We start from the raw sequence: 13,743 nt of genomic DNA on the forward strand, positions 1-13,743 counted from the left end.
AGTCACTATCGTGGATTGTTCTTTGGGTAACGTAATCTTTTAGATTCTACAATTTATATCACACAAAAACTCATCACAACACATCACATTGTGTCACAGTATTGGCCCAAAATTTATTTTCGGTTTTATACAAAGCCTCACCTCTGGTCGCAGTGTTCATTTAGAAAATTTACATACGTTTGCATTGAGCTGAATTATTTTACAATTTTTGAAGCTTAGAACTAGTGCTAAAAATAAATATTGACTGGAAAACTCTCATATTAATCTAAAAAAACAAAGAAGTTTAAATTTTCATAATAATTAAAAAATTAACTATTGTTCAAAAACCGGATTACATAAAATAAAATACAAGATGTCTAAGTCACATAAGAGGCTAGAGAGCCTGCGAATAGTAAAGCCAGCCACATACATGGTGTATTGGCGCACCATAAAGATACAGGTGGCTTTAAACTGCTTGAGACGGCTCAGTTTCTTGATGAAGATTTTTTTGTCATTTAATACCTACTCATATCAGCCTCTAGTATTACATTCATACTAACCAAATCAGGACCAACAATATGCAAAATACACACCAAACCAAACCCACTCTATTCAACAATATAAAAAATTATTCAGATATACATCACTCTACTCACTCTCAAGTCACCAAAGACCTATGCACTGTTACAAAGCAATCATTTCAAACCCATTACCCTGACAGCAGTATGTCAAAATATGAGATCCTTATACTGCAGGATGTAAAAATCCAGGAAATGGACCACACAGCTAGAATGGCCACAGCCAAAAATCACTTCAGTATACTATCACAAAAATTCCACCCTGACAAGAACAACAAAGAACAGAAAGATGAGTGCACTAACCTCATGAGCATCATCAATAAAGCGTACAGTGACATAATTTAATACTGTACTTATCCATGAAAGACCCTTTCTCAACCATGGTCGTAAAGGAGGATATGGCATACCAGAAAATTAATAGCTGCACAGTTACGTGCCAGCACTTTCAATCTTTTTCGATTAATGGATTCCCTGACCATACAACCAAGTGGACAGCTAAAATAAGAGAGCTATGAAATACAACTCCAAAAGCTATTCTAAAGAGAAATCAAAAAGAAAGCCTCGGAAAACAGTTTGGCAACAAAACTCACTCACTGTTTATCTCCGTATACAACAATGGAACAATATTCATCCAAGGCTGTATGGCCCTATCTTATGCTGAAGAGGTTATTAAACCATTACTGACTAGCTGGTTCCCTTCAAACTGTTCCATGTTAACAGTAGAAAGCCGCAGGTTTTCAGATAAGTTAAAGAAGTCTCTGTTATTCTTTTAGTCGGATAAACACTCAAATAGAACCTCTGTTGACGGTCTACATATGATTACCAATTCCAATTTTTTTCAAGAACACAGCGAAGCTTCAAGTCCAGTAAAAACAATAGAGAAGGCACAGGAAAGATAGTCCGAGATGATCCTGGTTGAAAAACAGTTTATGGTAGACATACAAAATCAACTCTCGTTAGCCATACAAAGAATAGAGAAATTAGAAAAAGAAATATCAAATATTAAAGAAACAAGCACTCAGCTTCAAATGACAACAGGCCCAAAAATAGGAAACCTTAGTCAACGTGTAGATAACCTAGAACACGGTAACAGTGAACAAAGAGAAGAAGGAAAATCGTACAAGACTGCAACTCTTTCCCAAACCACAGACAACCTAAGGGGAAATTTACCTTATAGAAACTCAAACAGCACAAACAATGTCAAGCATGTCTCAAACAATCCAAACAGAATTTTACCCAACAGCAATGCAATTAGCAGAAATGATGCTCGACCTACTACAATTACATCAAACATGCCAATAGTTACATTTGACCCAAACAAATGCATTGTAATATACGAATGCAATGACAAAACCCACCTCAGCAAGGATAACAATATCAGAAGAATAATAGGTAAAGACAAAGAAATCACCATTGATAGGATTTTTCATAGCGCTAACGGCAATGTTCTAGTTCAACTTAGCAAAGAGATAATGGTCGACAAAGTTATCTCGCAATGGGAGCCAACAAATTTTGGAAACTCCATAGTAAGAAAGACCATTCCACCAACTCTAAAATCAGGTATATTAAAGGGAGTTCCAACCGACATAACCGATGAACAGATACAGGACGACTTACAACAACAAAACTATATTGTCACAGAGGTTAAGTGGTATAAGAGAGGCGACTCATACACTACAGCCGTGAAAACCAGATTTAAAAGCAAACCTGACCTCGAAAAGGCCCTACACACCAGAGTCATTATAGACCATCTCGCTATCAAAGTAAACCAGTAGGTGGACGAATCTCAGTGACACAATGCTATAACTGCATGAAATTTGGTCACATAGCTACAGACTGCATGAGCCAAAAAATATGTCGTCACTGTTCTGACCCCTATGAAGAAATGCATGATGAATGCCCAAATGAAGAGAAATGCGTTAACTGTGGAAGGAAGCACAAATCCATAGATAAAAACTGCCCAAAATACAGAGAGCTTTTTCATCGGCAAGAACTGGGACATGAACAAATGTTACACTTCATCAACTACTATGGCTAATAAGTCTAACAACAGGCTAAAGATGATGCAGATTAACATAAATGGTTGTTCCCATCCATCACTATTAGCTCTAGACAACTACATCACTCAAAACAAAGCAGATCTAGTATTCATTTCAGAAACGAAAAAAAACGCAGATATCAAGTGATTACTTCAAAAACTACAGCGTTCACTTAAAACCAAACCACAAGAGCTCCTCTAGGCAAGGCGGTGTTGCTATATTAGTACACAACACTATAAGCTCTGACAGACTACACAGTCTAGAACAACAAGATTCAAAGATACTCTTCATTGCCATCAACATAAATTGTAAACGATCCATACTCGGATCAACATATATTCAATCTGAAAATACAACAAAACTAGATACTGTTCTCAAACAAATTGGTAGAGAAAGAGCCGAAATTCCTAACCTCAAGTGCACAGAACTAGCTATACTTGGTGATTTCAATGCAAGGCACCTGGCTTAAAATGACTGCAAAACCAATACACTTGGGCAACAGCTTTTTAACCACTGCAATAACCAAAACTTCAAAGTGATAGACCAACACAAAGATTTTACTTTCCTCTGCAATAATGGAGGAAGTGTTATAGACCTTATCATGACAACCCAGAATACAGCTACCATAATAAGCAACCAGTACACAGATGATTCTACAGAACTTTTCTCAGGAGCACCAACAAGAGGCCACATTCCAGTGTGGACATTGTTTACTACACAAAAGATAAAAACAGAACCAAAAATCTCATACTCTTGGAACAGATGTGAGTGGTTTAAATATACTACACAATTAGAAACACTTTCAGCAGAAACAATCCCAGGGATTGTAACAGAAACAGATCCTAAAATTATATGGAACAAAATTCTTACCAATCTTACTTGTTCCAAAGATTCAAACGTCCCAAAAATTAAGTTATCAGGGCACTACAAACCTTACTGGAATGAAGGTTTGCAGTGCCCTTGTCGAAAGAACAGGGTCCCTTGCCAGTTGCAGGGTCAACCTTGTCAAAAGAACTAAGACAAGCAAAGGAAAAATTCAAATACAGAAGTTCTTTTGAGAATGGTGATACGCTTGAATTATCATAACAAAGATTCAGAACAGCACAGGAAGATGCAAAAACAAAATTTCTGGAAACAAAAGTAGACGCCCTCAACTGCAGTAAGGGTCCAGAGTTTTGGAAGAAATTCAAGCAGACCTTTTATAACAATACTAATGCCAAGATCGGCGATTTAAGTACCACCAACAATATTCTAACCACTGATTCATGTAAAGCAGAACTCTTCTATGACAACATCTTCAAAGGCAAACACCTTAATATCAACTCCACATCAGACTCAGTCATCAGGGACTCGTTAGGGGTGCATGTGAACAAAAGAGTTGCAGAAGAATTGCAAAACAAACTTAAATTTCCACACTTGACCACACCAGTCACAATAGAAGAAATAATCAAGTCTACACAAAAAATTAAAACCAGAGGAAAAGGACCCGACTACGATGGCGTACACCCTTCAATGATAAAAAATGGAAGTTTCCAGTTTTAAATTACACTCAAAATCCTGTTTGACAGTATTCTTACCTCAAGCAAGTGGCCATTTTCCAACAATGTAGTAATTTTTTTGAGAAAGCCTGGAAAGAAAGATTATACAACAACAAACAACTATTGCCCAATCACACTAACATCTAAATGTGGTAAAATTCTAGAAAGAATAATTGAGCACAGACTTGGAATTCTAACAGAGTCAGAAGGCTGGATACCAGAATACCAACACGGATTTCGTAAAAACAGATCTCTCTCTACTTACCTATGTCCAATGTTGATAGAAATTCAACACAATCAATCATCTAAACAAAAAGTCGCAGGCCTTTTTATCGATCTACAAAAAGCTTTTGACAGTGTATGGCACCAAGGAATGCTGTTCAAACTCGCTGAATTAGGAATAAATGGATCCTTCCTTCAATTAATATCTAATTTCCTCACACGACGAACAATCAGAATTAAAGTTAACAACCATCTATCACAGCTAAAACAATGCGAAATAAGACTACCGCAAGGAAGCATCTTATCCCCCATACTTTTTATACTTTACACAAGAGACATACTGAACTCATGGAATGAAACCCCGCTTCAATATGCAGATGATTGTTCAGTTATCTGCTCAAGACCAAATAAAAAACTACTATACGAAACAATGAAAAGCAACTGCATGAAGCTCACACACTGGCTAGAACAATGGCACATGAAAGCAAACTGTTTCAAGACAGATACTATTTGGTTCAACTGCAACCCAAAACAACTTCAAGTCAGCGGAGAAAACATTAACATTACCAATTCTACTAAAGTTTTAGGTTTAACCCTAGACTCTAATTTAACATTCAACACACAAAGAGAAGAATCAAAAGCAGTATTGGCTAAAAAATGGAGACTACTTCTCCCGTTCATCAATGCAGAGTTAAAGCCATACTATTCTAAAAAGATACTAGAATCAACCAAAATGCCGAAAGTGTTTTACAATAGTTTTATATGGGATCAAAAAGCTGACATCTCTCTCCATAGTTGTTTAAAAGACATACTAGGAGCAAAGACTAATCCCTCAACGGAAGCACTCCACCATATCACAAACATACCTACAGCTGAATCTTTAAGCTCCAGAGACATATAATACATACTGTAGAATAGCAATAGGACAAAGATATTTCGCAAAAACTTTGCTATCTACAAAAAGCAAACTTCAGAAAAAAATACATTCCCACATTGTAAGTCTAAATGGTAGAAGTGTAATGAACTGTGTAACTCAATAGCCGCCGATCTACCAATAAATACCGCAGCTAAATGAACACAATAACACTTTCATTCTTATTATTCCATTTATGTTTGTTGGTGTATTAATAATAGTATCTAAATTATATTATAAAGTGTACTCATGAAGTTATGCTAACTCTGTATATATTTTGAGATTGAACTAACGATATTATTATTGTTTACCCGGAACACGGACTATAGCCAACACGGCCTTTTGTTAGCTTGTCCGTGTCCGGGCAAGTTTACCCGGGTTTTGCCCGCAGTTGTTAATATATAAAAGGGGCTCGAACTTTATAGCGGGCAGTTAGTTTTTGGACACGATACGATACAATACAACTATTTTATCCGCAACCAATCTTATTTATTAAACCGGATTATAATCCGGGGGCAATTTGATACGTGCCGGTATCTATTCTAAGGACATAAAAACCGGACTACAATATATTACAGGGCTGTTGTCCGGACTACGTAACACAACACTCAGTGGCCAACCTAGTCAATAACAACAGGTAGTAACGGACTGGGTACAACTTTAAAGGTAGTTGCACGCAATCCATTACAGAAACACAACTATAGCAGATATGTCAGCAAGTCATTTTAAAAAATCCACTATTCAAAAGCAACTAATTAATGATCAACAACTCCGATGGAAAACTTATCTCATAACAGGACACTGTTTCACTGGTTTATTAAAGGACCTAGAATCAGATCATCTGGAGAAAAACCCTATTCCACTTATATTACCAAGGAAACAAATATCAATTTTAACTTGGCTCTTCACAGGCCACACAACCTTACAATATCACTTATACAAACTCAATTTAACATTTACACCAACATGCACATGCCTTGTTATATGGGTTTTTAGGTAATTTGCCTTACTTAAATACCACACTAACATCAATGTTTAATAACCACGAGTTCTACTTCAATCTAAACTATGCTTGTTGTGGTTAATTAGGCTAGGCAAATCTTGTTGTTTATTCAATGGTTGCTAAGGGTATGAGTATGGAACTTGACCCAGATCTTTGTGCAAGCCTCAACTATGTTAACTCTCAGATGTTTGGTATAGCAATCAAAATATCTTTTATTATTATGAACCAAAGCCTAATACACAAGTAGCAAAATTCTAGAATATAAGATAGATAACAAGCAGTGCTAAGTAAATAATCTCTCACGCCAACAGCTGTATCTGCTCTTAAGCTCGGCTTGTACGTCTACAAGTGTCACTGTCAAAAGAGGATGAGCTACTAGAAATTGTTAGTTTTTATAGGCATTCAGGATAGCCTGAGGACGGTACGTATAATGTTCGTATTATATCTTTGTGTTGTAAAAGTAAGTCTACTGGAGGGAACACTGTCTCTGAGCCGTCATCTGATTAGCGCTATATCTGTGTCTTGAAACTGGGATTGCATAATATTGATTGGCGCTGTGTTATGTAATGGGAGAGTGCTGACTCAGGGTAAGCTCAGTTATTTTTGGTTGTGCTTGGTCATGGTTGGTAGATGTAATTTCATTCCAAATTCCTTTGGCGGTGTTGACGTGGTGTTGACGCAGCAGTGTCCAAGATTGATGTCTTCTAATTCTGACATTTAAAATTAGAGAATCTTTTAATGTCTCTTTTATCCTGTGATCTGGTTCATTCTGCATTTTCTGCTGGTATCTTGTTTTCGGAGTATTTCCATACAACAGCCTGGATGAGGACGAAACAGTAGACCATTACCTATAAAGATGCAGCAATTACACCAATCTAAGAAAGAAAATATTCCCTAGCCCTCACAATTATCAACACCTGCTAGAATTTGTACATGAAAGCGGCCGATTCAATTGAAAGCATAACTAACCTACTGAAGATAAACCCTAGAAGTAAACATCAATGATACTTATGCAGACAGATGGTACAGACCACATTATAGTCATTCAATTATTAATAACAATCCATCTTGCCACAATCAATACTCATAGAGAATTATTTTTTATCTATTCTTCCTGAACCCTTGTATATAGTACATATCAATCAATATATTTTTGTATAAGTTATCCTGCATTACTTATTTGAAGTCATCCTCTCATGTAAATGTTCTTTTAATTTTTACACAAATAATCTCAAACTAAATATGAATTGTTCACTACTATCTTGCAGTCAGGATTCTTTTACAGTTTTCGTTTTATTGGATAATACGCCTGCAAATAGAGGCTTTTTGTTATTTTTTTATCAGCAAAATAAAAGATTACTAACTAACTTATTCTCGGTTGACTGCTATTTGTCGTTGTTTAGTCTCGAATTGTTGCCTTTTCGTCAACATTTATCAAACTGGTCGCCCCCATCGTCTGTCGCCGTATTATAAAAATGCTATTTGCGTTGTTCACATAATTTTATTTTCGACGATGCTGGATAGTTTCGTTTTTGTTTAATTAAGGGGCGTTTTAATAACGCTCGTTATAAAACAGAGTTTTAATGCAGCGAATCCAATTCAACGCTTTTGCCTCAACCTGGTTCTTTAAAATCTACTGTATTGCATTTTCAACATAGTGCTCATAATTAAGAATAATTAGCTTACTCGTTGTTTTCTAGTGTAACCGTATTGGTGAATATTTTTTATTTACACATAACTATGAGTGTTATTCCAGGAACAGCAAGTTTACTAGATGAAGTTGACAGTAAGATCATTAATTTGTATCGCTAATACCGTATTTTCTTGGCTACGCCATCGTAATGAGACGCTGTTAGAGAGCAAAGAGGTGTGTCACTGTATTTTGTAAATGTTTTTTTTATTAGAATTGGTTAAATGACTTAGCTTTCAAATTTTATAATCAAACAGTTTATGGCTCGGTCTAATTTATCGTACATAGCCGCATAGGGAACCCGCTGCTAATTTCTGGTACATGATAATTTTTCTTGAAAGATTTTTAGTCATGGCTTTTAGCATTTTTGGCATGGCAGCTATTCTTGCTGCCTACAAATATATTATATTAAACTAAGTGTTTATTGCTCGTTTGTTCGCTTTATATTTTTTAAAAGATCAAAAACGGAGAAGCTAGAAGTATTTCTTTGAAAGGTTAGTTTTTGTTTAAACATCCAGATATCAGTGAACTTCTGTTTTTAAAATGCTGTCTTCTAATGCAGGCCAAAATAAAGAGGGTTGATGTCACTAGTTAAACTGAAACCATCGATATTAGCTTAACGGCAGCTGAGTGTTTAATGAATATCTCATTCGAAATATCTGTAATTACCAACATTGGTTCAGATTATGAATTAGAGATTTTGCAGGCAGCCTAAACTTAAACATTTTTCAAGGTTGTTTGACAACGATTTGCCAACAATTATTTAATTCAATGTTGCTTTGATACGTCTAGCTGGTCTACCTTCTGTCATTCAACACATTATTTAACCTGTGTTCAAGGAATATACCATCTGGTTTTTAGTATCACCCTTATGTATTGTGTCGAGTCATCAGATCCAGCACTAATTAATAAACTTGTTCATAAACCATCCCCTTGTTACTTCATCGTTCTGAGTATGCTTCAGATAATTCAAAAGTGTGTTTGATATAACTTATTAAAGCTAAACTTATGTTTGTAGGCTATTTCTTTAAAAACAATTAAAACATAAGACCATTTCGAAAGATTACGCATAAGATTTCTTTATGGAAAGAATTTTGCTTAAAGTGTAATCTTTCGGTGTAACTGTAATGTCAGTAAATCAGATTTCTCAAGGAAAATGTAGGCACTTTGGTTATTTGATAATGGTTTCGAAAATCCTAAAGAAACCCTGGTGATGGTTTATTTTTAGCTAACTGCTGGATAAACATCAGGAAAGTTAATATTTGCAGTATCAGACGATTTTATCCAAAATTTAGTTTGATGCTCTATAACTACACATTTGCTGATAGTCATATGATGTTGCATCGAATTGCCAACCTTGAACTATCGGCTTTTTGAAAACACAAACATGTCATCAATGTCTTTTCGCTGTATGAAGCAAGATCCAAAATTAGCTCGAAAACATGTTTGTAGTGTTGTCAGTACCATAATTGTTAACACATTCAATATAACATATTCTGAATTCATGTTGGTTTTCAGGGTTGCTTAGAATTCTAATATGAAGGAGATTTTTTAATTTTTGGTCCTCCAGTACGTTTTTATGTAGTTTTCTTAAACTCAAAAAGTATCACATACTCATTCATGATGAAATGTTTTATAATTGCTTATTTCTTTTTTTTTCTTTCCATTTGTGTTTAACTTTGTGGTACATGTATGCCTCTGAATACTCTGTACAGAAAAGTTGATGATAGCGTTGCGTGATGGCAGAACTCTCATTGGATATCTTCGAACTGTTGATCAATTTGGTAAGAATTGTTACGCATTCATAGAAGAGCTGGTGTTTTCTACCAAAGAGTGACTATAATATCTACCGATTTTTATAATCATGGTTGGAGTGAGCTATTTTTCAGTTTCAAAATGATATACAGGTTTTCAAGAAAAGATTGTGTACTTTAGGATTGAATACCAGAACCTCAAGTTAGAAAAAAGGGCTTATTGAAAGGCAGTAGATACACTCAGTCGTTTTCTTACAATGTTGTTCAATTGTAACATGTTTATATTGCTTATTGAAGTAGTCTTAACTACAAACTGTCTGACTCAGTCATATTCACAAACCAGTCTGATTAAACTGAGGCATTACAGAAGGCACAGTTTGTTTGAAGCCTCATTGTATCATTTCATGGTGTTTGCGTGTTTAGCCAGTGGTTTGGTTTATATGTAGCATTTTAATGCTATCGGTGCAGTTCATAGCTATTACTGATGTTGTTATTGTTTCAGCAAACCTAGTACTTCACAGAACTGTTGAGAGAATTCATGTGGGGAAACAATATGGCGATATACCTCGAGGAATCTTTGTCATAAGAGGCGAGAATGTTGTTCTTCTCGGGGAATTTGTAGGTAGCTTAAAGGTGTTATGTTTTTTTTTAAAGGTGTCGACTATTAATTTGATAATTAACATATAAATAATGATTATTGGGCACAATCTATAAAATAATTTTCTAATCAAATTTTGAGCATATTAAAATCAGGGAGGTTGTGTGAGTTGTTTGTTTTTCAGTGAGGCTGAATGATCGACCCGTTTTTATGTTTTTTGTGCCTATTTTGGCTTATTACTATGATCAACTAAGAATTGATACAGCAGTGACATCAACTTCACAGGATTTGGTGTTCTTTTAAATTTCACCAGCATCTACATGCTATGTCATTTGTAGGATGAGGAAAAGTTTAGCCAGTCTGGCCTAGAAGAGGCTCCGATAGATGTTATATTAGAAAAACAACGAGCACTTCAGTTGCAGAAGCAGAGAGATCTAGAACAAAAGAAAAAAGCATTAAGAGAAAGAGGCTTGGCTCCTAGCTATATGGAATCTATACAAGAAGACTTTTGAAGCTCATATAATTGAATAAATCAGTTGATAACATTGTTAAAGCTTTATGTAAATAATATGAGTTATGGGTGGTGCTTCCTTATTACCTATAACTATTCTTCACATTGCATGTGTTGCAGTATTTACGACTGTCAACTAACATAAATTTTAGATAGTCTAGGTTCCTACAAAACTCTGCTTTGTATTCGATAACAGCTCCTTTTGTTCTGGCATATTTTTATGTTAGTTGCACCAAATTGACATGTGATAGGTTTCTACAAATGGTCAGAGCTTGCTTTGAACTCGATAACATTGCTGTGACATTGCTCGAATTAGGTGCATAACTGTTATGTGTGATGTTGTATTACTTGCAGCTTTTTAATTCACTATTCATGTTTAACTATTATCGTGTGACATTGAAAGTTTATAGTACTAAAATTTTATGAATAGCTTGTGAAGTTCATTGGAAATTACTTTGGAAATGTCAGATTCTTTTTTATAACAATTACGTATATCAAATAGTATAATGTACAATATTAACATTAAGACCTCGTTTTCATAGATGTACAACATGTAATTCTCATCCAGTTGATGTTTTACAAATAGCTAATATTCAGGCTTAGACTTCTGCAGTGTAACACACAGATATCTTCAGTATAAACAGAATATTCTGTTTATACTGCATTATATAGCAGCAATACAAACAGCCCAACTAAATTTTGGACGGTAATAAATTTAGTTTAGTTTTAATCCATTCAGCAACTAGATGCAAAAAACAGTAACAATAATAACACTTCTTTGCAAGTACTAACATGTAGGCTCACTTGAACAAGCTTCACAATGCTGATGGCAGGTAGACATCACTGACAGCAGGTGGAGTTGATAAACCTTGAATAGTCTAAAATTAAGAGTGGGCAGGTCTGACATTACTGACGAGAAGTAATGCTAAGTACTAAAACTAACTTTCTTTTTTTTAAACCAAAATTTTGAGAAATTCAAATTATAGCTGGACTGAGAAGCTCACGCACTTAATATGAAAATGTAAACAAATTCCTTACATTTCTATCAACTTTCAGTAGAAACTCTCCCCTCCAAAATGATTCAATCTTTTTTAATGGTCCAAAATATTCGCTCATCTTTATAACTATAAACTCGCATCTTCTGCAAAAAGTTTTACAGAAGTTAAAATCTCAAGAGATTCCAAATACATAGTTAGAATTACACTTGTCCTTTGGCGCTACTATCATCGGCAAGCAATACCGATAGGAAATTTAGAGTTTGGTGTGTGAAGTTCTGATCCATTTATGTGAATATGCTTTCATTCATTACTTTGGTTATTGTGGTAGCGGTGGCATCAAGAGAGTCGACACAACGTGCTACCATGAAAAGGATTCATTCTCTACTAGCATTTTACTCCAGCTTCCCATTTGCCAATAGGGTCTGCCATGCTAAAGTTTCCACTTGCATGAGTTATCCTTGCTGCTCAGTGTGGTCAGTAGTGTGAGTAATCTAACCATGGTCAACAGTACGAGTGATCTAATCATGGTCAGCAGTACGAGTGGTCTAATCATGGTCAGTAGTACGAGTGGTCTAACCATGGTCAACAGTACGAGTGGTCTAATCATAGTCAGTAGTATGTGTGGTCTAACTATGGTCAGCATTATGAGTGGTCTAACCATGGTCAGCAGTCCGAGTGGTCTAACCATGGTCAGCATTACGAGTGGTCTAACCATAGTCAGTAGTATGTGTGGTCTAACTATGGTCAGCATAACGAGTGGTCTAACCATGGTCAGCAGTACGAGTGGTCTAATGGTCAGCATTACAAGTGGTATAGCCATAGTCAGCAGTGCGAGTTGTCTAGTGGTTTATTAGTCTTCCAAATATTCTCAGCAGTCACCGACTTTTCCAAAAACATGTAATTTAATGACATCTTTAGATTTAGCATTCACTCCCTGCACGAGGTTTTCATCTGAGATTGGATGAGCCATAATTGAACTTTTTTTACAGTAACATGAATCCAGTTGGCCTTTAGCCATGTAGCTTTGTTTAGACATCTTTTTCCATTGTAGCTCCTATAAAACACAGATTCACTTGAAAAGTTGCCGGTGCTAGAGTTATTTCATAAGGCAGCACATTCTTCTATCGCAGCCCTTCCCTCAAAAAGAAGGCCAGTTTTTTCTGATTTGGAAGCACATGTCAATAGCTAGGTGATTTATTGCACAAAATTATGTTAGCTGGCCAGGATCTTAGGGTACTTACTGACTTTGGGCCATGAATAAACTTTGTAATACAACGTTGTTCAGGTTCTGGCAGTTTTCGCAGCATAAAGAGTTGTTCTTTTATTTCACCAGAACCGTGGTAGACCTTATTTCAATCACTTTTTGTTACAAATTGCTGACTCGCAGCTGCATTTCTTTTTCACATTTTGACTCTCAACTGTCCAAAGGAGACGCACAGGTTGCCTTCCAGAAGCTTCTGAAATCTCAAAATTGACTAGCGGAGTTTGCATTATTTTCTTACTACCTTTACTTGGCTTGAGTGATGAATATCCTGTTAGTTGGTCAGTATACTAAAGCTTCTCCTTGCGCTTCATGAGCACAATCTGAGTTCACCTCCTGTCAGAAGCTATCGATATGCACGGGTAACACTGGCAGAGAGTTTTGCATTTTTATATTGACTGATATCTATATAGCTATTCCTGTTTTTTTCATTTTGGGCTTGGCATTTGGCTATTTGACTAAATAATGCACTAGGCATTGGCTATATTTGCAGGGTTGCTCAATGACTTCATGCAAAGTTCTGGCACCACCATGACTCGTTAGGCGAAGTTGGTCAAATGTTGGTCAAATTCTGCTCTCCATTAATAATTTCATTGAGGATACCTGTTTAAATAGCTTTTTTTCTTTCTTGGCAGTCCAGTGTTAGCTTGCTTGTGGCT

General features: G+C 35.8%; 1 protein-coding gene across 1 annotated transcript; it reads left to right on the forward strand.

Moving 5' to 3' along the window:
* Window positions 1-7,898: 7,898 nt before the first annotated feature.
* On the forward strand, window positions 7,899-11,351 carry LOC137401366 (U6 snRNA-associated Sm-like protein LSm1). Its single transcript, XM_068087688.1, has 4 exons — window positions 7,899-8,058; window positions 9,678-9,746; window positions 10,219-10,334; window positions 10,653-11,351. The coding sequence occupies exons 1-4, from the start codon at window positions 8,013-8,015 to the stop codon at window positions 10,824-10,826; spliced, it is 405 nt and encodes a 134-aa protein (XP_067943789.1). The 5' UTR covers window positions 7,899-8,012; the 3' UTR covers window positions 10,827-11,351.
* The last annotated feature ends 2,392 nt before the right edge of the window (window positions 11,352-13,743 follow it).

The sequence above is a fragment of the Watersipora subatra genome, chromosome 1 (assembly GCF_963576615.1).
Source record: "Watersipora subatra chromosome 1, tzWatSuba1.1, whole genome shotgun sequence".
Taxonomy (NCBI): Eukaryota; Metazoa; Bryozoa; class Gymnolaemata; order Cheilostomatida; family Watersiporidae; genus Watersipora; species Watersipora subatra.